This window comes from Monodelphis domestica, chromosome 5 (assembly GCF_027887165.1).
Source record: "Monodelphis domestica isolate mMonDom1 chromosome 5, mMonDom1.pri, whole genome shotgun sequence".
NCBI classification, from domain to species: Eukaryota; Metazoa; Chordata; class Mammalia; order Didelphimorphia; family Didelphidae; genus Monodelphis; species Monodelphis domestica.
In genome coordinates, this window is record NC_077231.1 from 169063167 (window position 1) to 169085944 (window position 22778).

The 22778-nt window shown below is 40.3% G+C and overlaps 1 protein-coding gene across 6 annotated transcripts in view; it reads right to left on the reverse strand.

The window, feature by feature from the left end:
* The window catches only part of ATXN7L1 (ataxin 7 like 1), a 269543-nt gene that overhangs the window by 50568 nt on the left and 196197 nt on the right, over window positions 1-22778 (reverse strand). For 5 of the 6 annotated variants that reach the window (XM_056799515.1, XM_007504089.3, XM_007504088.3 and 2 more), the window contains exon 4: window positions 12028-12250. In XM_056799515.1, the coding sequence (XP_056655493.1) occupies window positions 12028-12250 (223 nt within the window). Of the gene's footprint in view, window positions 1-12027; window positions 12251-12838; window positions 13016-22778 lie in introns of those variants that run through there. The other variant, XM_016426085.2, reaches the window with a different exon arrangement.

A 22778-nucleotide genomic window follows, 5' to 3' on the forward strand; every position in this document is an offset into this window, starting at 1 on the left:
GCTCCAAGTGTCTTGCTCAGTCTTTAGGCAGTCTCAGTTTTTTCCTCTGCCCTTTTTCTTGTTTAATGCTGGGATCCAAGACTCTTAAGACTAGAAGGGATTTGCGATACTCTCCTGCCTCTGTGGTGAACCCACATTTCTCACTACCCCCCCCCCCCCCAATCTTTTAGGAGAAGATTCTCCTCTTCAGAGATTTTAGGACATTTACTGAGAAAGTATAGCAAAAACCAGACTATGAACACATCTCTTTTCTCTCCCAACAATCAAGGCTCACTCTCCTCTCTACACTCGGTGGTCCCTAGGGAGAGTGGTGTCAAACATAAAGTGTTTGCTACAAAACATTTAGGAGAATAAGATTCTACAACTTCCTTCAGGGGCCTCATTCTAAGGTCAGGATTTGTTTTCCCCTCTGGGCTAACCTAAATCCTTTGCTCTGCAGTTTAAACTTGTTTTCCCTTTTTGTCCTCAGAGGAACAAAAGTCACACAAACCCATCCATCAGCCTATGCAAGAAGGAACACATCACACATAGGGGAGTCATGCCTTCCCTGTCTCTTCTCCCTATAATCTTTGTGTCTTATATTTTTAATATTTAGCAAGGAGTCTTAATTTTTGACTGAATTAGAAGAAAACACCAAAAAAGCCTTGTTCTTCAAGTTCTTCATATTGTTTTCTAGTTACAAGTTCTGAATCAGTTATGGACTTCTAGTAACAGATTGCCTCATGCTGAATATAATAAGAGCATCATTCTATGGTCTTAGACTGTTTCCTCTTTCAAAGTTATTGATAGGGATTCCTGTATCATTCATGCTTGTGAGATTTTCTTCCCCTAAAAGCAATATATCTTCATGAAAATTATGAACTTGCTTATTTTTAAGTCTTTTCCTTTTAAAGTATAAGCTTTATATCTCCATTTTTAAAAACCCTTACTTTCCATCTTAGAATTAATACTAAGAATTGGTTCCAAGGCAGAAGAGAGGTAAGGGCTGGGCAACTGGAGTTATATGACTTGCCCAGGGTCACAAAGCTAGGAAGTATCTGAGGTCACAGTTGAACCAAGGATCTCCTGCCTCTAGGCCTGGCTCTCTATTCACTGAGCCACCTATTGCCCCTACTCCAGTGTCTTTGCCAAGAAAACCCCAAATGGTGCCAATAAATAAATAATAGTCAGACACAACTGAAACAACTCAATAAGAACTTCCTGAATCAAGGCTCTATCCCATCTGCCACTACTGCCAAAGAGAAAAGCATTCTGGTGAGCAATAAAAACAAATGATGCTTCACAGTATCTTGTTATCCACTTTGACCCATAGCCTGATTAAATGATACATGGAACTGGTCATCCCTCATCCTTTCTCCTTTCTAGCTGTGGGTGATAATATCCTTTCCTCCTCCTTAAAGAATTCCATTCTGTTATTTCTGAGAACTTTTCTTATTTACCAAGGTCACACAGAATTTTGAGCCCATCTTTTCAAAGCATCTTTGCCCTAGCTTGGTCTTATCTGAAAGCTGAATGAGTGAGATGCACTTAAATGTTGAGGAGCAATAACTTCCTTGTCCTTAATGCCTCACTGGTGTAAGGAGGTTTTCCCAGTCAGTCTGAAGGAGATCTGAAGGTACCCACCTTCTTTTGAATCTTCCCTACCATCCTCCACTGCCCAATCATTCTCTCTGATTCTGAGCCTATGCTTCTGTTCTCTCTCTTCCTTTCCTTATCCTATGGTTGCCTTTCTTCCTCATCAGAGAGAAGGGTGAAGATGAGGAGATGCCCAACCTCAGAGGCAGCCTGAGAAAGTGAACAGAAAACTATCTGTGAAGGATGGAAGATCTGAGGTCAAGTCTCACTTATGTACATACTGGGCTGTCACTGGCAAATCTATTAACATATGGCCTTGGAAGCTCTTTAAGACAAGAGATTGCAGATGAGTAGCTCATCTGCCTCAGAGCTGGGGCTTCAACGCCAAGACAGAACAAAACTAACAAGCCTGTCTTTCATTTCTTAATCCTTTTTCTCTCCTTGAATTGTCAGGGGGAAGACTAGCTATCAGCAAACTTCCTTCCATCTGTAGTGGTATGGGAAGCTGGACAGTGAGTACATGTAGGCATTTACAAAAACCTCCTTTCTCACCTCCCCTTCAAAGTCAAGACTCCTAGAAAAAGCAATTTACTTGTCTTCACTTTCTCTCTTCTCATTCACCTCTCAGTCAATTGAGGTTTGGATTATAATTACTCAACTAAAACTAAGTTGGTCAATGATTTCTTCAATGCTAAATCTCATAGCTATTTCTCATCCTTCTTGACTTCTTGGCATCATTAGGTGCTGTGGACCACATCCTCATTGGAGAGATTGTCTTTTCTCTCAGTCTCCTTTGTGGATCATCCTCCATGTTCTGCCTACTAGCCATGAATGTTCCTCAAGGCTCTTTCTGAGGTCATTTACTAGCCTTTTTCTACAGTCTTTGTCTAGGTGATTTTCTCCATTCCCATTGTTTCAGTGATAAATGACTTTCATTTGACCCTTTGAGTTCTAGTGTTTGTTTTCTAAACCCTAGCCCTAAATTTGTTCAGACTCTAATCCTAACCTGAGTGTATTTCTGGGGTTTTCTTAGCAAAGAGAGTGGAGTGGTTGGCTATTTCCTTCTCTGATTCATTTTACAGAAGAGGAAACTGAAGCAAACAGGTTTAAGTGACATGCCCAGTGTCACACAGCTAGTAAGTGTCTGAGACTGGATTTGAACTCACGAAAATGAGTCTTTCCGACTCAGGTCCAGTATTCTACCATGTGATCTGCCTATTGAACATGTTGGACATCTTCTGATCACATAGTTATCTCAAACTCACTACCTCAGAAACAGAATAAATTCTCTTTCACTCCAAGTCAATCCCTCTTCCTAACTTCTCCATTACAGTTGAAGATACCATCTTCCTTCTAGTTACTAAGGGTAACTCTTCACTCTTCCTCATTATCCCTACATTCAACTAATTGCTACATTTCTCAACCCTATTTATCTGTCCCTTTCTCCCTCCTCACATGGTCACCAACTTAATTCTAGCCTTGTGACTTCTCCTTTGTATGACTGCCCTAGCCTTTCCATTATTCTTCCAATCTCTTCCCTCTATCTCTAACCAGCCATTCTCCACACAGATATTAAAATGGTATTTCTAAAAAAATAGGTCTGACCATATCGCTCACCTGCTCAAGAAACTTCCATGACTCCCTAAAGCTTCTGAGATAAAATACAAACTCCTCTGGCATTGAAAACCCTTCACACTGGCTCCAACCTGTTTTCCCAGCTTGATCTCACATTACGGTCCTTTTCTCCCTGTCCCCATCCCTCCCCCCCACCCCCATCTCCCATGTTCCAGCAAAGCTGGCCTACTTGCTTTTCCTAGAACCTGACATTTCATCTCCTGTCTTTCTGCTTATGCAGCTGTGTGCCTAAAATGCACCTCCTCTTTACCTTCACCTCTTGGAATCCTTGACACTTTTTAGGGCTCAACTCAACTGCTATGTCCTATGTGAAGCTTTTCCTGATCAATTCCCCTAGTTGTTAGAGATCTCCTCCTCCTGTTGCTTTGTATATATTTTGTATTTACTTCTCTGTGTACAGCATATCTTATTTTCCTCAGAAGAATGTTAACTACTTGAGAACATTAACATTTTTGTTTCTATATCCCCAGAGCTCAACAGTTCTTGGCCCTTCATAAATGTTTATTGAAGGAAGGAAACAAGCATTTATAAAGCCCGTACTAGGTGCCAGGCACTGTGCTATTCACATCTAGTCCTCACAACAATTCTGTGAGGTAGATGCTGTCATTATCCCCCTTTTTTTTACAGGTGAGGAAACTGAGGCAGACAAGAGGTTAAGGGACTTGCTCAGGGTTGTAAAAATGGACTTGAATCCAGGACTTCAATCCCCAGAAGTCCTTGCTCCACCTCTCCAAAATGCTTTGTAATCTCACTGAATTCTCACCTGGGCTGAGAGCAAATCATTATTTAAAGGGTCTCTGCCCACGGCAGGGTCTCTTCTCTTCCTGTCTCCGCTGGCAAGCAGACGCGTTTCATGATGTGAGTGAAGAAATTGAATTGGGCCTCTTGGCCCACCTGGCACATGCCTTTCCTACTTGTATTTTTCTTAAATTCTTAATCTTTAATAAACCTCATAAAAATATAATACTCCTTGCAGAGAGAAACTAATTTCTACCTGCCTCAGTTTCCCAAAATTTTAATCTTAACAGGGTCACAAAGAAAATAAATACCAGCCCAGTGGAATTGCTTGTAAGTTCTGGGAGGGGGGAGGAAAAAAGGGAAGGAAAGAACATGAATCATATAAGCATGGAAAAATACTTAAATTAAAAAAAAATTTTTTTAAAGAGTAAATCAGGAAAAGAAAAAAAACAGAAAGTGCCAGAAGCCAGATTTGAAACCAGGTGTTTCTGACTCCAGACCCAGTGCTCTACCCACAATGCCAATGAGCTACCTCAGCTAAGGGACTGCTATGAAATGGAGATAGAACCTGCGAAAAATATCAATTCCATACATCTTAACATTTTCCTAAAATTGCAAAAGGTTGTTGAGGACTAGGAGAAAAAATATCCAATGATCCAAAATCCCAATATTGTATAATTTATCTCATTTCCCTTCCCTATCCTCTCCTTGGTCTCGTAAATCAGAGCACATAGAATTAGATCTATTTCTTTTCTCCATCCAACCCTCTGGTAATCCTCCCTCCCTAATAATATCATCAAGAATGAGGATAATGCCATCCTAATGGATAAAAGCGGCTTTCTTAATTTCAAAGAATTCAACATGCTTTTTCCTCTCTTATTCTCCAACTACCCCTGTTGGGTGGGGGAAGGCTAGTCCCATTTTAGAGACACATGAAGGAGGAGATAACATGAAGGAGGCACAGAATGTTTAGGCCGGTCCGTTAGACAGACAGACAGACAGACACACACACACACACACACACACACACAGAGTCAGTTTGGTGTACTGCCTCATAGACTCAGCTGCCTATTTCCTCCTGGAGCTGTCTTTCCTGAGCAACAGCCTTGCTTCTGGCCCTTGCCAATACAAGGGAAGGAGAGATTAGCCAACCAGGTTTCTCCATTGGGCAGCTAGCCAGGGTCTCTCATTTATCATTTTCCTTTCTGTAATGTATTGGGAAGATTTCCAAAACACTTCCACTCCCACTCCCATCACTTCTGGGAGGATGTACCTCCCATCTTGAGTGAAGCCATGCTTTTCAGAGGACAGGAAAAACATACAACAAACAAGCTACCATTGCCAGTGTGTACATGCAGAGAGGGCAACATGCCTGCTAATTTTTCTTTTTGCTCCTTTTCTTCTGGAATAGCAGTTATATCTTGCATGTTTAATAGCTGGGCATATTTAGTATTCAACATACAGTTCTGGGTTGATGGGATTTAGAGAGAAAGTAATAAGGAAGAAAATCTTTTTTCTTCCTTCCTTTCTAATAGCAGGGCCAGCCTGAGCTCTTGACCAACTAACTGGCTGTGCTAGACCAACTCAGTTGCAGTAGCAGGAAGAGGAAAAGATCGTCTGAGTCTAAATCCCTGCCTCCGCTTGGTCAGTTGCATTCTTAGGGCTAAAGGCTGATGCTGACATCACAGCTAAGAAGAACTTGGCAGGTAGGATCCACCACTGACTTACTGCTAGTCACCCAAACCAACCTGTCTGCATTGGGCATTGTTTTCCCTATGGGCTTTGTAGCAAAGGACTTTAGGATTTCACACATGGGTTCCTTTTAGCTCTGGTTATCTCAAGGAAAGTCATCTATGGGCAAGATAAATGAACTGTAAAAGACAGGAGTTCCTAATGCTCAAAAGCCTGCACTGTGCATGCCTGTTTGGGGCTATCTTCCTGGCTAGCCACATAACATAGCAACAGCCTTTGTATTAAAGAGGTATTTTTTACTTTAACCTTTGCTCTATCTTGTAGATTTTCTGACTGAACACAGCAGCTGATCCTGAAATGACTGCAGTATCTATCACCAGTTTTATAGAAATAGTCTATTTAATTTTGTATTAGGTTGTTGAGTTTTTGTCATTTTTAGCACCTTCTGATTTTCTCTTTAAATGGTTCTTCTGAAAAGATGTCTCCACTGAATTTGGAAAGCATCAATGAGAGATGTGACTAAATAATAACTTTGTCCAATGATTCCCTGAGTTTTAAGATCAAGTGACTTGTAAAAGAGGGATGTAAAAGCTCACCTACAGTGTTCTCTAGTATCATGGAAGACATCCCTCATCAAATCTAAACAAAAGAAGGATTCCCTATTGATGGTGTCTCCAAATGCTCTAACTTGCAGATGGCATAGTATTAATCATACCAAGTTCTGGAATACTACAAAGGCTCCTCTGTGAAACCCACACTAACGTGAAAGAGACTGGTCTAATTATCCACACCAGAATAACAAAGTGGATCAATTGCCCAGACTGTGACAAGAACTAGGAAGGCCAAATGTGGCATATAGAAAATAATCTCAGATCAGAATCCAAAAGTAGGAAGAGATCTCTCCACCCAGAATTTCAGAAACAGTGCAGGGCTATTTGTTTGTTTTTCATTTAATTCTAAGTTTCTATTTTAGTAACAACTCTTAAGACAGAAGGGTAAAGATTACCCAAATGAGGTTAAGTGACTTGCCTAGGGTCATGCAACTAAGAACTATCTAAGGCCAGATTTGAACCAGGTCCTTTTGATTCCAGGCATGGCACTCTATCACTGAGTCACCTAGCTGCCCTGTGCAGTGCTTTAAATAGTCCTCAACTGCTTGCTGCCCATCCCACCATCAATATTCTTTTGGTGATAAGTGCTTAGTTGGATTTTTAAATTTTTCTTTTTGTCTTCTTTTAAGTCACTTTGTTTCTATGATAACTTTTGTTCAATCTAATTTAAGGTGGCCTTATTTCCATAGGAGAGAGCCTCACCCCTCATATTATAGGCCAACCCTTTCCCTGGATTTGGAGTTTTATTTAAGGTATGGCTTTTTATTTTTCTTCTTTACTTTCCCTTCTTTCCTCCTACTTCTCTTACAAGAGAGGAGGAAAGAGGAGAATTTAAAGAAGGAAAAAATTAGGTAACTAAAGAAAGAGATAAAGCAGTATGTTAAATAAAACTCCAAAACCAGGGAAATTTGTAACATTACAAAGAACAAAAGTAGAGAGGCATAGGAGGGGCCCATGGATGGGAAATCTGTAAAATTAAAACAAATGGTCACCAAAGACATTTATCAATATGATGAGAACTAGCAAAGAATTCAAGTTGAGCAGGGACTCCCTATAGATGAAGAGGTCATTTTAAGGCACCTAATTCTCCAGTCATCATGCTAATTGCTTTGAATATGGCAGGGTCTCTTGGAAGAGAGCTTGGCCCAAGAGAAAACCCAAGAGAGTTTGGCCTGTCTATCCACATAGGAAAGACCAATTGAATAAAGAATATCTATTACCAGATTACAATATGTATCTGTATGAATAACTTACTATAAAACTCCATTTTTGTCTATTTCTCTTTATACCTATAAACATATGTGTATGTATTATCACTCTCTAAATATACATAATGAATATTATAAATATAAATATAGTTGGAATAGACAGTACATAAAGACAAGTTGGCCCTGGAGCTGAATGAGAAGAAAGTCCGATGGATTGCCTTTGAGAAATTACAAAGCTCCTTTAATGACCCTTAAGATCCCATGAAAGCAAAAGCCCACATTTTAATACTTTTCATTTGACAAAACATCCTGTTATTATTATTTGGTGGAATATAAGAATGTTTAAAAAATTATAAATTAATATCTCACAAAAGGAAAAAGTGGGTGTGAGTAGGTTGCAACATATAATTCATGAAGAAATTTGAAGAATAGGAGGAAAAGACATCATCAAGGAATGGCATGATAGGAAGAGAAGGGGGCCATGGTAGGTCAAAGGTGGATCTGTAGATAGCTAGAGTGCTTCTCTAGTACCCTTAGAATGTCAAGAGAATGTGAATATGGCCTCCAGCACATTGGGTAGACCAACATGGCATACTGATGAAGGGCATGTATAAGAATCATGTAGGATGGCAAGCTTGGATGGGTTGTGATCTGCACCATTGAAAGGAATTTCCAAAAGAGATCACAGATCCATTTGGACATTGCTACATAGCTGGGAATCATAGAACAAAATAATCTGAGAGGAATCAAACTTAAGAGTGACCTAAATGGCAACATAAAAACATATGGCACCTGTAAGTAAGTTTTAACATGTTACCACCAATGAATGAAAAGTGGTACAGAAGGTGTTGCCAAGGATATGTTTGATGGAAAAGAAGGTTTATGTTGTAGGGATGAGATAATTAGGGATGGTAACGAAAACTCCATAGGAAGGACTGTGTAGCATTGGATGGATGAATATCTGTCTTTCTTTGTATCTCCAGTGCTATCTCCAGTGCTAAATAGAATGCTTTGTACACAGAAGGTGCTTAATGAATTCTCATTGACTGACTGATTCTCTAAGAAGGATTTAAAGAAAGCCACAAGCAAGGATCACATAGTATGAAGCCCAGAAAGGCCAAATTTTCCATTGGTGGATTCATCAAAGTTTAGGATTTTTTAATTAATTAAGCCCTAAATAAAATTATACAGACTATTTAAACTCATGGAAGAAGCTTCTAGTGGTTCAACTTGAATTTAGTATAATTAAAAAACCACTTTCATTCATCAAGTAGTTCTAATCTAGATGAGAAAGCCTGTCCCTTACCTGCAGCTCTAGTTGGATTCATGGATGACCATTCTCAGGCAGTGCCTATTCTTGGCTTTCAAAATCATTTTCCATGAGCAATATCCAAATTGGATTATTTTAGGATCCCTTAGCCTAAAGAGGGTTTTATTAATTGTCCCATCTATTGTTTTAATATACACCTCTCTTCTGATGCCAAGATAGGCTTAATTAAACTGTTAGGCGAGGGGATGTCTGTCTGCTTCCCTTCGGTAACAGTCATGGTTAGATTCCCCTTAAGTATAACCATGGAACAGTATTTTTTGCAATTACTGAGGTATACAACTACTTGCTACAGAATATTAATTTAATTTTAAAGTCTTTCTTTCTGCCAGCTCAGTGAAACCAAGTTATATTATAGAATCAAGGCATTTGCAGAACCTCCATGGGTTTACTTGGTTCACCTTCTTGCTTTCAAGTGACTGGCTAAACTGGCAAAAATGGGTGGCTGTCTATCTCCAGATATCTTAAATCTCTGCCAGTCCTTTCCAATATTTAATCACTCTTTTAAGTCAAAAAGTCCATCCTTATTTCTAAACAATTTCTCTCTTGCAGTGTTTGCTCTTATTCTATTGTTTATGGAGAAGAGGGTCAAAAGATTAGCATTTTTCTCATAGTAATCTTGCACCTATTTATTATGCTTTTCTTTTTCATAATAAGTATATGAGCAGCAGAGATGAGAGAAAATTTTGTTTGAGCCCTGCCTCTGACAAGTATTAGTTGTGAGGTTTTGGGCAAGTCAATGACTCTCTCTCCAAACCTCAATTTTCTCATCTGTAAAATGGGGACAATGATACTTTCAGAACTTAGTTCCTAGGATTTTTGTGGAGTTCAAAGGAAATGATGTGTCTTACAAACCTTGAGGCACTACCCTAAATGCCAGTCACTATTATTATAAAGAAACCCAATTCTCTTCATTTTTTCCTTAAAGCATCAATTTTCCATCCTTTTGAAAATTCTTGTTATCATTTTCTGGGCTTGCCCATAAAGGATGCTCATAAATATTTGTAGAATTCAAGTGAACTGCCCCAGTTTTTTTACAAATCCCCCAAAATGGTGGAGGCTAAAAACTGGAAATAATAAGCTAGCTAACAGCTAACATGTGGAAAAGATTCCTTCTTTGTTCTTTGTGTCCCACACATCTATTATGGTGTCTTGCTAGTATGTTAACATTTTAGCCACAGGATTTTATATATATATATATTGGCAATTCAATTCATTTGACTTGTGATCACTGGAATTCCCTCAACTCTTTTTTTCTTTTGGCTTTACATGTACCCAAACAGCCTAATCTCATCATTTGTGGATTTAAAACATGGTACCCTATGTTTGTCCCTGTATTAAACTTTGCTCTGTTCTTGATGGTCCATTTCTCTAATTTCCTATCATCCAGGGCATGAGCAGTGCTGCCTCCAGCCAAATAGGATAAGCATTTCTTTTCATTCCTTCCTCCAGGTCACTGATAAAGATAATGGCTAATAATGACTATAGGACTCATCCTTAGATATGTGTTATCCTTGGGCCCAGGGACAGTCACTTTTTGAATGTGATCTACTCAGTCAGTTGTGCATCCTCTGAGCGAATGGAAGAAGCAGAGTCCCTGCGCCTTCCCTGCTTGTGGATGAGGACAGCGAGGGGAAAGAAAAGCCTTACTGTGAAGGGCAAATATAGGACATCTGTTGGCTTTCCATCATCTGCTTACCTCCAGTTTCTATCACAAAAGGAAATTCCATTGATCTGGAAATGATTAGCTTTTCATTAAAGCATGTGAATTACTTTCTACCAAAACCCTATGGTTAGAAATTGATTGACAAATGATTTTTCTACTATCTTTCCAGGAATGAAGTTTAACTTAATGGCTCATAATGATCAAGGTCATTTTTACTTAAAAACAAACAAACAAACAAAACCTGCCCTCCAACTAACTGTGGACAATGTATTTGTCTTTCGCATACTCCTTTCACAAGGTCTCAAGGTTAAGGGTAAATGACTCTGTAATAATCTGTCCTAGTTCCCCGAGCATCTTAGAATGAATATCATCATGCCTGTGGAGCTTGGAATACCTTCTTTGTTCCAGTTGGCTCCTTCTACTTTCTCACACAAAGAGAACCTGTTCTAGCTAACTAAAATTAAAAAAAAAAAAAGTATATTTTAAACCCTTACCTTTCATCTAAAAATCAATACTGGGTATTGGTTCCAAGACAGAAGAGCAGTAAGGGCTAGGCAATAGGGGTTAAGTGACTTGCCCAGGATCACACAACTAGGAAATGTCTGAGGTCATATTTGAATCTGGGCCTTTCCATTTCTGACCTCGGCTTTCAATCCACTGAGCCACCTAGCTGCTCTCTAAAGTATTTTTTTTAATAAAGATAAAGGTGAAAAAAAGTAACTAGCTTTCATGCAAAGCAGCAACATTTTTCTTGGCCAACTTTGGCTTACACACCAATGTGCAATTTTTTTTTTTGCTCTATCATGAGTATCTATCAGAGATGTGACTCCTGAGTTCATGCCAAAGAAAGGTTCAGGACAAAGCAGAATCCCAGCCTGAGTTTCCCTCCATAGAGGAGTCTCCATCAGGAGAGTGGTCTCTATTGCCTAATGGGTGAGTACTCGTCCTCTGTAATGGGGTTCCATCTTCTGCACTGGAAAGATTGCCCATGGAATTTTAGGGTCAGGACTCGGGATGTGACCTAGGATTTCACTGGTATAGATTTCCTTCCAGATGAGGAAACTCCCTCTATCAATACAGTCATCACTTTTTCTGAAAACAGAGGTGCCTGGAGCACTTTGAGATGCAGTGACATCTCCAAAGTCACACAGCCAATCTATTTGAGAGGTAAGAACTGAACTGCCAGTTCCCAGGTCAGCTTTATATCCCCTATGCCACTCTGCTTCTCAATGTGATTTTTAATATTTTTATTTAGCATGAGAAATCCCAAATTGGCCATATAATTGAAGGGCATTTTCTGGCTTTTTTACTTGAGCATCATTCACTCTTTCTAGTAAGGGGAGAAAAAAAAATTTCCCATATCAAGAAAATAAGGCTTTTAAGACTCCACTTTCATTCCAGTTTTTAATTCCAGGCCAATATTCTAGTTTTTCTTCTTTTTCTCCTCATTTTCCTAAATGCATGGACATGATGTCTAATCAAAAAGGAAGTACCATGTTTCACTATAAGGGCAACCAGGAATAAGGGGGGAAAGGCAAGCATCGAGTTCTGTGTTTTTAGCATCTAATGACTCACCATGGTTTATCCCTTGATGCTTTTGAAGAAAAGACTGTGTGCTGTTTGCTACTGGAGGTAAGTAGATTGTCTTTGGGCGTTTTGAATGGCTTTGAGTTGCTGCTGACGGGGTTATGGCCGCTGATACAGGATTTTGCTTTCACTTGTAATAGTGACGTCCTGGAATTGGAGGGTGGTGATGCTGGAGAGGGAGAAGGTTTACACATCGAACTGTGTCTTCTTTCTGGAAAGGGAAGAGAGGCCGGAATTCAGCAATTTGTTTTCAGTAGGAAGATAATTCACCTTCTTTCACTCCTCCTATCTGTGCGCATACACACACACACACACACACACACACACACACACACACACACACACACACACACACACACACACACACTTAAACATGCACATACCTCAAAGAGGAAATTCCTCTCTTTGCTATGGGCAAATCACTGAGGTTTTCAGGCCTAATTATTTGTGCCAATTGCTCTCTTCTGCCAATTGGCAATTATTAAATACCAAATTCCTTTATCAAACTGCATTCCAAATTAACTCCAAAGTTCTTATGGGAGAAGCATAGAGATGTTTATAGGAGGCCATTCTCCTTAATACCACAAACTAAACATGGCCACAACCACAACCACAAAAATGAACTAACTGTGGGAAATCCTAACCTAAAGTCTAGGAGTTACAAAGCCATGACTATAGGGTAATAAACATGAACAACCTGTAAAAAATGGTTAGAAGTGGAAAATTCCCAAACCCAAGCTCAGGAAAAATTCTTAAATGTCATGAGAAACATCAGCAGCACCTCACAAAGAACATTTACCAGTGGACAGCAGAGGCTTTTTTGGACTGAGGACAAACCATTCTGTTACTTTCATCTTCATTGTTATGGTGCCATTTTGGATCTCATGGATCCAATGGTAAAAAACCACACCAGATGAGGATTTCTGAGTCAGGGTGCCACAGATGGCAATGATACTTGACACAAGATCAGGCAGTATTTGCAGCAGCAAGCAGCAGCAACACAATAGAAAACATTGGTCAGATAGATGGTCATTTTTTGCCTCCCTCCCTCCCTCCCTCCCTCCCTCCCTCCCTCCCTCCCTCCCTCCCTCCCTTCCTTCCTTCCTTCCTTCCTTCCTTCCTCCCTCCCTCCCTCCCTCCCTCCCTTCCTTCCTTCCTTCCTTCCTTCCTTCCTTCCTTCCTTCCTTCCTTCCTTCCTTCCTTCCTTCCTTCCTTCCTTCCTTCCTTCCTTCCTTCCTTCCTTCCTTCCTTCCTTCCTTCCTTCCTTCCTTCCTTCCTTCCTTCCTTCCTTCCCTCCCTCCCTTACCTTCCATTTTAAAATTGAAAATAAGTATTGGTTCCTTGGCAGAAGCCACCTACCTCCCCTGGGATAGATCATTTTTGATCCTTTTTTTGGCCTTAATGGCCATGAATTCAATAATTTAGGCTGAAGAAATGATGAATGAGAAACTAGAGCTCCAAAGTGATACTCCACAAAATGAACCAACAAACATGCACTGCAGAATACAATGAATAATACAGAACTGGATTATTTCTTAATTTGGAAAGGTATCTTAAAAGATGTAGAATAACAACGGTGTCAAACTCAAATAGAAACAGATGTCTGTACCACATGTTGATTTTGAAAACTTCTGTTCAACATGCTGCACTGTATTTTTATTTATTTTATTAAATATTTTTCCTTATGACATTTTAATCTGGTTTGGGCACACCATGGGGGTTCTGGTGGCTGACAGGCCGTGTATTAGATGCCTCTGGAGTAAGATGTACATTTTTCGGTCAGGTCAATGTGGCATTGTGTTTTATTTGACTATGCATATTTGTTAAAGGGGGTTTTTCTTTTTCTTTTTCTTTTCAATTCAGGGGAGGTCAGAGAGAAAAAAAAAGATTGTTAACGGAAAATAAATTTAAATAAAAAGGTAGTCTGACGGGGAGGAAAGCAGTATGTATGGTTCATAGGTGTGGAAGGTTGTTGTGGGTGGAATATTAGGGTAAAAGAGAATGGCATATTCATCACTTCCCCTTCCATCTACCTTATTCCAAAAGGGCTAGTCAGTTTTCTTCAGTTACCAAGAAGCCTCCAGCAACTATTATAGATCCATAGAAGTGGAAGAAGGAAAAGAAAGATTAACTAAGAGGACAATAGTCTTGTGCCACCTGGGTAATAGTCTGGTGCTTTCCTGTGCTTCCTCACACTGATTAGCAGGCTCAGGCAGCCATTTCCAATCAACGCTGCTTCTTTTCTATTTATGATGATGATGATGATGATGATGATGATGATAGCTAACATTCATTACTTTAAAGTTACAAAGAGCTTCATGTATATTATCTTATTTGATCATCACAACAACCCTGGGGAGTGGGTGCTAGTATTATTCCCATTTCATACATCAGAAAGCTGAGGCCCAGAGAGGTTAAGTCAATAAGCTAGGTGACACAGTTGGTAAATCTCTGAGGAAGAATGCAAACTCTGTTCTTGTGGAGTCTAGAACTCTTCCACAATAAGCTATCTTCATGCAGAAGATATGTTTTTGGACAACTGTTAAAAATATAGTAGCTATGAGATTTGGAAGGTAGGTTATTTTCTTTGAAAACTCTGGCTATGACTCAGAATTGTTCTGGAGTGACTGTTTAGATTTATGTTGAAGAATTTTGGGAATGGCAAGAGAACTCAGCAGAAAAAATCTACTCTCACTCGTATCACAACAATAATCCTCCTCACAATAAAAACACACAGTATACTGAAATGAACACTGGATTTGGAGTGTCACATCCCATTTCTGCTACTTACTATTCTGTGCCTCAGTTCCCTTCTCTGTAAAACTAGGATCCATGAATACAATTATGAAGATCTCACTGTGAAGAGGACAGCCCTGGCTCAGTGGTTAAGAGCCCTGGACTTGGAGTCAGAAAGACCTGAGTTCAAATCTCACTTCAGATGCTTGCAAGTCACTTAACTTCTGATTGCCTGACAAAAGGATCCACTGGATCTACTGAGGAAAAAAATGTCAAACTACTCTAGTATCCTTGCCAAGGAAGTGGAAGCCCCTATGGATAATAGCTATGGGGCATGGAATCACAAAGAGACAAGACTGAAGATTAAACAACAACAAAAAATGAAGTGAAAACCCTACTACTTTCAAAGGCAGCTTAATCTACTTTTGGAGATCTCTTGACCTTGTTGACTAACTTTTTCTTCATATTAAACTGAAATCTACTTCTCTGGAATTTCTTTCTTTTTTTAAAACCATTACTTTTTTCTCTGAGAATCAAGACTAAGTATTGGCAATAAGGACTAGGCAATGGGGACTTGCCCAGGGTCACATATGGCTGAGGCCACATTTGAATCCAAGACCTCCCCATCTCTAGGCCTGGCTTGCAAATCACTGAGCCATTTAATTGCCCCTTCTCTGGAATTTCTGACCATTAGTCCTCAATTTTCTTTCAGAGTGCCCCTTTTGTTGCCCTTAGCCCATTTCTAACCTTAGTATGACCAACACTATTCTTACAGAGCCAGTCACTGAAACTTCACCATTCGTCTTTTAAAGTGCAATATAACAAAAACCATGCCAAACTGATGACTTTATGCCAGATTATGCCAGAGGATCCCCAACAGGTTGAATGTGATGAGGCTGATTATTGATCCTGACTTGATGGATCCATGATTGTAGACACCGCTTTGATAGATCACTGGCTGGACTCCCCCCACCCCCTTTTCCTTGTAGTCTATAGACATTTGAAATACTAAAAATGCTGGCCAACCAGGTCAGCAGCTCATTCATGCATGCAATAAACCTTTAATAATTGCCTGCCTGTTGTGTTTAATATGATAGGCGCTGAGGCAAGTACCAAGATAAATAAAATACAGCCCATGTCCTTAGAGAGTTTATTATCTACGAACTATTGGCACACCTCCTTCCCCCCTTTCCTGTTCTTTTTGAATATTTCATCGGCACCCTTTCCTGTTCCCAGAATCTTCAAATTAGAAATATGGCATATTGTAACACCATTAAAGATTTTCAAATAATAAAAGAGTAAGAATCTTCTTTCTTCCATATTAAGCATAGGAGATTCAGACCTATGACGTCTCTGCAGCACCCTGTGCCAAGATCAACTGCTCTTCAGCAAGCATGTGACACTTGCTTCAAAACCAGGCCAATCTCAGCACTTACCTCTATAATTAGTGTTTTCCACATATTCGAGTAGTCAAAACTATCTCTGAAAAGATGTTTCCAAACATGGATTCCATTCGTGTAAGTGACTCAGTGGAGAGAGCACTGGACCTGAAGTCAGGAAAGCTAGAGTTCAAATCCAGCCTTCAGATACTGTAGCTATGTGATCCTGGGCTATGCTGCCTGCCTCAGTTTCCCCAACTGCAAAATAGGGATAATAATAGCACCTACTCCCCAGGGTTGTTGTGAGAATCAAAAGAGAATACATTTATAAAGCACTTACAGCACAGTGTCTGGCACAGAGTAGGCACCTAATAAACATTTGTTCTCTTCCTTCCCTCTCTTTTCCCTCAAACATCCTAAAAGCCATTTCTGGCTGTCAGTGCCTCTCCACCTCAGGGGCCAGCTCAGGTAAATATTCACCTAAAAGTTTCTGACCCTTTCCCTCATGTGCTTATACATAGAAACACTTCTGAAATGGTAACAGTAATACATTCAAATGAATAGTTTGTAAGAACGTAAAGAGCATATGAGTGAAGGACTGAGATGGCTGGAGACTGAGAAAGTGATTTGTTGGAGCTCAGGGAGAATTTCCAATTTGGTGGCAAAAAAAAAAAAGACTAACCCCCATGGAGCAGACTGTTAGTATTTGACTTTTAGCCCTCAACAAGAGGCTGGGGCAGGCAGTGCACTTTGCACATATTACCCCACTGGCTGCTCTCATATTAAGCATATTTGAATTCTGAATTCCCACAAACAAATTTACAGTTGAGGTAGATGATTGATAAATGATCAGCTGGGCTATTTCTTAATTAACAGCAGTGATACAGCCAATTTAGTTGCACAAAGGATGCTCTTACATAAGGGAAAGACTTAATACATAGATACACCTGCCACCAAAAGCATACCAAGAGCACGATGGTGAGTGGGAAACACCGGATTGGAAGTGATGGACAGATCAGAGGAGAGGGGACCAGAGTTATAACTAGCCGGTTTTGCACCATAAATTAAATCTCACTTCCTATAACAGGTCTTCTCTGATCCCCCTCTATGTTAGTGTCATTCCCTCCGAGACTGCCTCCATCTTACCCTGGAGATACCTTGTGCTGCTTGTCTCTCTCATGAAAATGTGAGTACCTGAAGGCAAAGACTGGTTTGTGCCTTTCATTGCATTCTCAGCACTGCAGCACATTGCCTGGCACAAAGTAAGTGCTAAACAAATACGCACTGACTTATACCTGGGGCTAGAGGCACTAAATACCCTCAGATTAATCATTTGAGCTAGGGACATGCAATGAAGGAAGCCATGGAGGTGGGATGGGGTTAGAGGCTGGAAAAGACTCGAAATAGGGGGAGGACAGCTCATTTTACAACAAGTTATTATTGAGGCAGCTAGGTAGCACAGTGGATAGAGAGCCAGGCCAGGAGTGGGGAAGTCTTGGGTTCAAATCTGACCTTAGACACTTCCTAATTGTGTGACCCTGGGATAAGTCACTTAACTCCAACAGCCTTTCCCTTGCCACTCTTCTGTCTTAGGAATGACACTAAGAAGGTAAGGGTTTAAAACAAAACAAAGAAACCTAATGATTACGACTAACTAGGCATTGAGGACAGTTATTCCTGTGTTGCCAAAGGACTCTAAATGCTGTCAGCACTCTGAAATTTGGCACCCTGGGAGAAAACCCTGGTTACCCCCACCTTGTTATGGTTCTAATGGAGCATAGTACAAATTAAAAGCTTGGCAGTCATGGAAGTTTGAATTTCTCTAAGGCAATTGAAACTGCTCAGAAGGCAAGAGCCCTAAATGTGAATTTTTCTGAGAAAAAAAAAGGGAAATTTTGCCACAATGTATTCAATGTAGTTCAAGAAATATAGCCCGCTGGAATTCTGCATGTTAGCAGAGGCATCTGGTATGTTGGCTAGTTTTGTTGAATTGTTTCTTCTTCCTTGATCTTTTCTTATTCTTTAAAAATCTTTATTACAAGGGGAAGTTCACTGGGTGGGGGTCTGTGTAGGAGATATGTGACTGTGGCATAAAAACCAAAAGGGCCAGTTTTAAAGAGAGGAGGCCCTCAATCTCATGTGTCACTTGAAGAAATTTCAAGGAGCATTGAGAGTCAGGCAGCTCCATACCCAAGCTTTTCTCTTAATCATGCTTATGAAACTTGAGTTTTTCTAAAATGAAGCCTTCTCTTCATCTGCTCATATCTTTTTTCTTTTTTATAAACATGCCTTCTGTCTTAGAATCAGTACTAAGTTCTAAAGCAGCAGTAAGGGCTAGGCAATGGGGATTAAGTGACTTGTCCAGGGTCACATAGCCAGGAAAGGTCTGAGGCCAGATTTGAATCCAGGACCTCCTATCTCTAGCCCTGGCCCTCAAAATCCACTGAGCTACCTATTTGCTGCCCCTAACTACTAATTCCTTTTTCAGTGGAGAAGACCCCTAGATCAGAGTTTGAGAGCTAGAATAGATGTCCAAGGCCAGTGAGTCCATCTTAGATGAGGAAACTAGCATCCAGGAAGTTAAGGGACTTGCCTGAGATCCCAAGGGTGGTAGGAAGTATCCAAGGTGGGGTTTGAACTCAGGTCCTGGCTCCTAAGCCATGGTTCCTTCCCCCCCCCCCCCTTCCCTTCCCTCTTAGAATCAATACTATGTATTGGTTTTTAAAGCAGAAGAGCAGTCAGGGCTAAGCAATGGGGGTGAAGAGATTTGCTCAGGGTCTCCTAGCCAGGAAGTATCTGTGAGGCCAAATTTGAACCCAGGATTCCTTATCTTTAGGCCTGGTTCTCAACCCACTGAGTCACCTAGCTGCCCTTCTACGGTTCTTTTCAATGAACCATTACATGAGTACCTTTCTCAACCTCCTTTCCCTCAAGCATCTTTTTTTTTTTTAACCCAAGCTTCCCTCTCACTTGCCCCTGTAATGCAGAGAGAAGCAGGGGAATAGAAACAGGAAGATTTGTAGAATTAATACCATTTGTGGCTAACTGGTACTATGCTACTGAAAATGATAGCAACCATTGTACCTCCATTGTGGACACACCGTACATGACATGGTATACTGGAAAGACCTGATGGATTTGGATTCAGAAAGACCTAGTTTCAAATCCCAGATCAATACTAGTTGATTCTGAGCATGCTACTTAACCTCATTAGGCCTTAGTTTCCTCTTATGTAAGATGAAGGGTTTGAAAGAGGTGGCCACTAAGGTCCTTTCTGTTCTAAATCTATGACAGGAGTATGTAACCTTTTTTTTGCATCCCAGATACCCTTTGGAAATCTAGACCTCTTCTCTAAATGACGTCCTTAAATGCATAAGAGCAAACTACTATAGAATAAGAAGTAATACTATTAATGAAATAATATTAATAAAATAAACAATAATAAACTTAATATAATTAAATACATGATGACAAAAGAAACCAATTATATAAAATACAGTTATCAAAATAGTTTTTAATTGAGCAGAACCCAGAGAACACTCTATCTAGCAACAGAAATATTGTTTGAAGAATGACTTCAATATAACCATCTCCAGAGGAAGAAGTGACAAAGAGAAATAAGTATTTATATATATATATATATACACACACACACACATATATATATATATATATATTTTTTTTTTTTGTCAAATGATGCCTTCTCTAACAGGGAGGGGAAGAGAGAGGGAGTTAACTGGGTATTTAAATATTACAAACAAATAAAAGTTCATAGACTTCAGGTTAGGAACCTCTAATCCAGGACTTTTTTTTAATTGAAAATTTTTATTTAATTAATTAAGAATATTTTTTTCCCATGGTTACATGATTCATGTTCTTCCCCCCCCCCCCCCCCGCCCCAGCCGACACGCAATTCCATTGGATTTGACTAGGACTTTTTCTTAATTTTTTTTCCACTTTCCTACTTCTGAAATGATTTGGGTAGGTGCCATGTTAAACTGTGCCCTACAGGCCTGTGGCAAATGCCATGGTGGAACTCCGTGGTCACGCACTTAACACAGCTCTAGGGGCAGAGCCAGGAATAGAGATCTCTGCCTCCTGTGAATTTCCACTACGAGGTCACACCATCATCTGTGTCTGATGTAAATCTGTTCCCTTTCAGCACCCAGATAGAGGTCAGAGAGGACACAGGACATCCTGGACCCAAATACTCCTCTAATTCTCATTTTGGGGGGGTTGTCCTCAAGTGCCACAGAAGTTGGTCTTACAAATTCGATAACCTGCTTAGCCATCTGTGATTTCATCAGCTTAGAGAATCACAAGTGTTAAGCAGTTGTTTGTGGCACATGAGAGGTCATATAATTTGACCAGGGACACAGTATCAGAGGTATGATTTGAACCTATGTCGTGCAATTTTCAAGGCCAGCCCTCTCCCATGAAAATGTGAGTACCTTGCAGTGAATGAGTACCTCCTCTAAGCTAAACTGCCCCCATCCTTAAAATGTGGTAAAAATTCTTCTTAGGCAAAAATGAGAAGTAGGTCAACTTTGGCATTCATTTCGTTGTCACCATTTTCCCTGGTTGCACCTCCTCCCACATAATTCCCAAGACTCAATGTATTCAAGCTTCCTTTCCCCCTATCATACTACTTTTAGATCTTTCACATTAAAGTGTATACCCTGGTCATAGGCAGAGGATTTACAGTTAAAAAGGGCTTTTATAAATCATCTGTTCCAATTCCTTCATTTGAAAGATGAACAACCTGAGTTTCAAAGAAGTTGTGACTAATACAATGAAAAACTGGGTTCGAAACACTTCCCCTGCCTCCTTCAACAGAGTGGTTTTCTGAACACTAACACTATAGAATTAAGAGTCACTCTTGTAGCTATGATTATTATTATTAACCTTCCCAGGGATATCTACATTTTCAAAAAGAGAAGATGCTCCATACTTGCTTGCTTCCCTTTTTTTGTGGCCTTGAGGCCTTCCTAGGGCTCTTGAAACTAGTCCAATCCTTTTTCAGTCTTAAAGCTCTGTTGGTTTTCCTTGTCTTGCTGGCTCTGTCCCCATGACAACCAAAGGTAGCCAAAAGGGAAAATGACAGCAAAATCTTCACTTTCCAAACACTAACCAGAATGAACCTGCAAAAAACCAGCAAAGAAAGGAGAGAAGAGCCTAGGGCTGCAACCACCCCTACCACTGTCATAATCAGTTACTATTTCTTGGGAGGGAAGCATATCTGGGACTCTGATCCTCTCTCCAGAAGCAAAGAAGTGTGATTTCAGCCTGAGGGGCTTCGCAGAGGGCTCTTCTCCCACTCTCTTAGAGGTTTCATGACACTCCATATCAATAATTTTGAGTACAAAACTGCTTGTCCCTGAGGATGGAAGAGAGTTACAGAGTGATATCTGGTCTAGTGAGTGACACAGGTCTTGGTCCTCTTCATAAAATCAAGCCTTTCTCAGAAGTCTTTGAAGGACTGGATGAGTGATCAGGTGGCAAGGAGTTAATATGTAAGGGGTGTTAATCTTCACTTGACAGTTTAACTTCCTGCCTACCTTCCCCCCCCCCCCCCCACAATTGGATTAGCTCACACCTGAATTTTATCAGTAGGTACCACTGCTGCTAGAGCATGTGCAATATTGGCCATTTCTGATTTTATTCCTTTAGGCTCTCCACTCAGATAGCATGCTCAAAAACTGGCCCCTGAAACTCTAGACCCCAAGAATCTGAAGTGTCATGAAATCACCTCTAATTAGGTAACTGTAGCATCCAGTCCTAAGGGGAAGATGGAGATTAGATAGGTTGAGGGTTTACATGATGAAGTATTTTAAGTGATCTCATCCTTCTTGACCACTGAAGTTGGAATCAGGAAGAACCAGATTTGGATCTTACCACAAACAGTATGTGTGTCACTCTGGAAAATTCATTTGACTTCTTGGGCCTTAGTCTCTTCAATTATAAATTGAAGGAGTTGGATCTGTTGACCTCTAGGGTCCTAGTCAGCTCTAAATAAAAGATTCTATGGTCTCTCCAGCAGCATTTGACACTAATGTCAGCTCTCTCCAAACCTTTTCTAGGTTTTCTCACCTGTCTGACCACTCAGTCTGTTTTGCTGGCTCATCACTTATATCCTCCCCACTAATTGGGGGATGTACCCTAAGGCTCTGTCCTGGGCTTTCCTCTTCCCTTTCTCTACTTTCTCACTTGGTGACCTCATCAACTCCCCTGGGTTTAATTAGCACCTCTGAGCAGATGACTCTCAGATTTATGTATTTAGTCCTAGTTTCTCTTCTGCACTCTAACCCTTTATTAATAACTGTCTATTGAACATTTCGATCTGGATGCCCCATAAAGTCATCTCAAAATCAGCTCCACAAGCATCCCACTTGACTTCCCTATTTCGATGGCAAGACTTCTCTTCTCACCTCCCTTCTCACCATTCTTCTGGTTGCCTAGGTATGAAACCTTTGGAGTCATATTCAGTCCGTTACTGCTCCCCCCCCCCCCCCCCATCTTTCAGTTGTCAAGATTTGTTATCTAAAATCCTCCCATATCCATTCTCTTCTCTCCATTCATTCAAGACCACCATGGAGCACAGGAGCTCATCACATCTCACTGGTA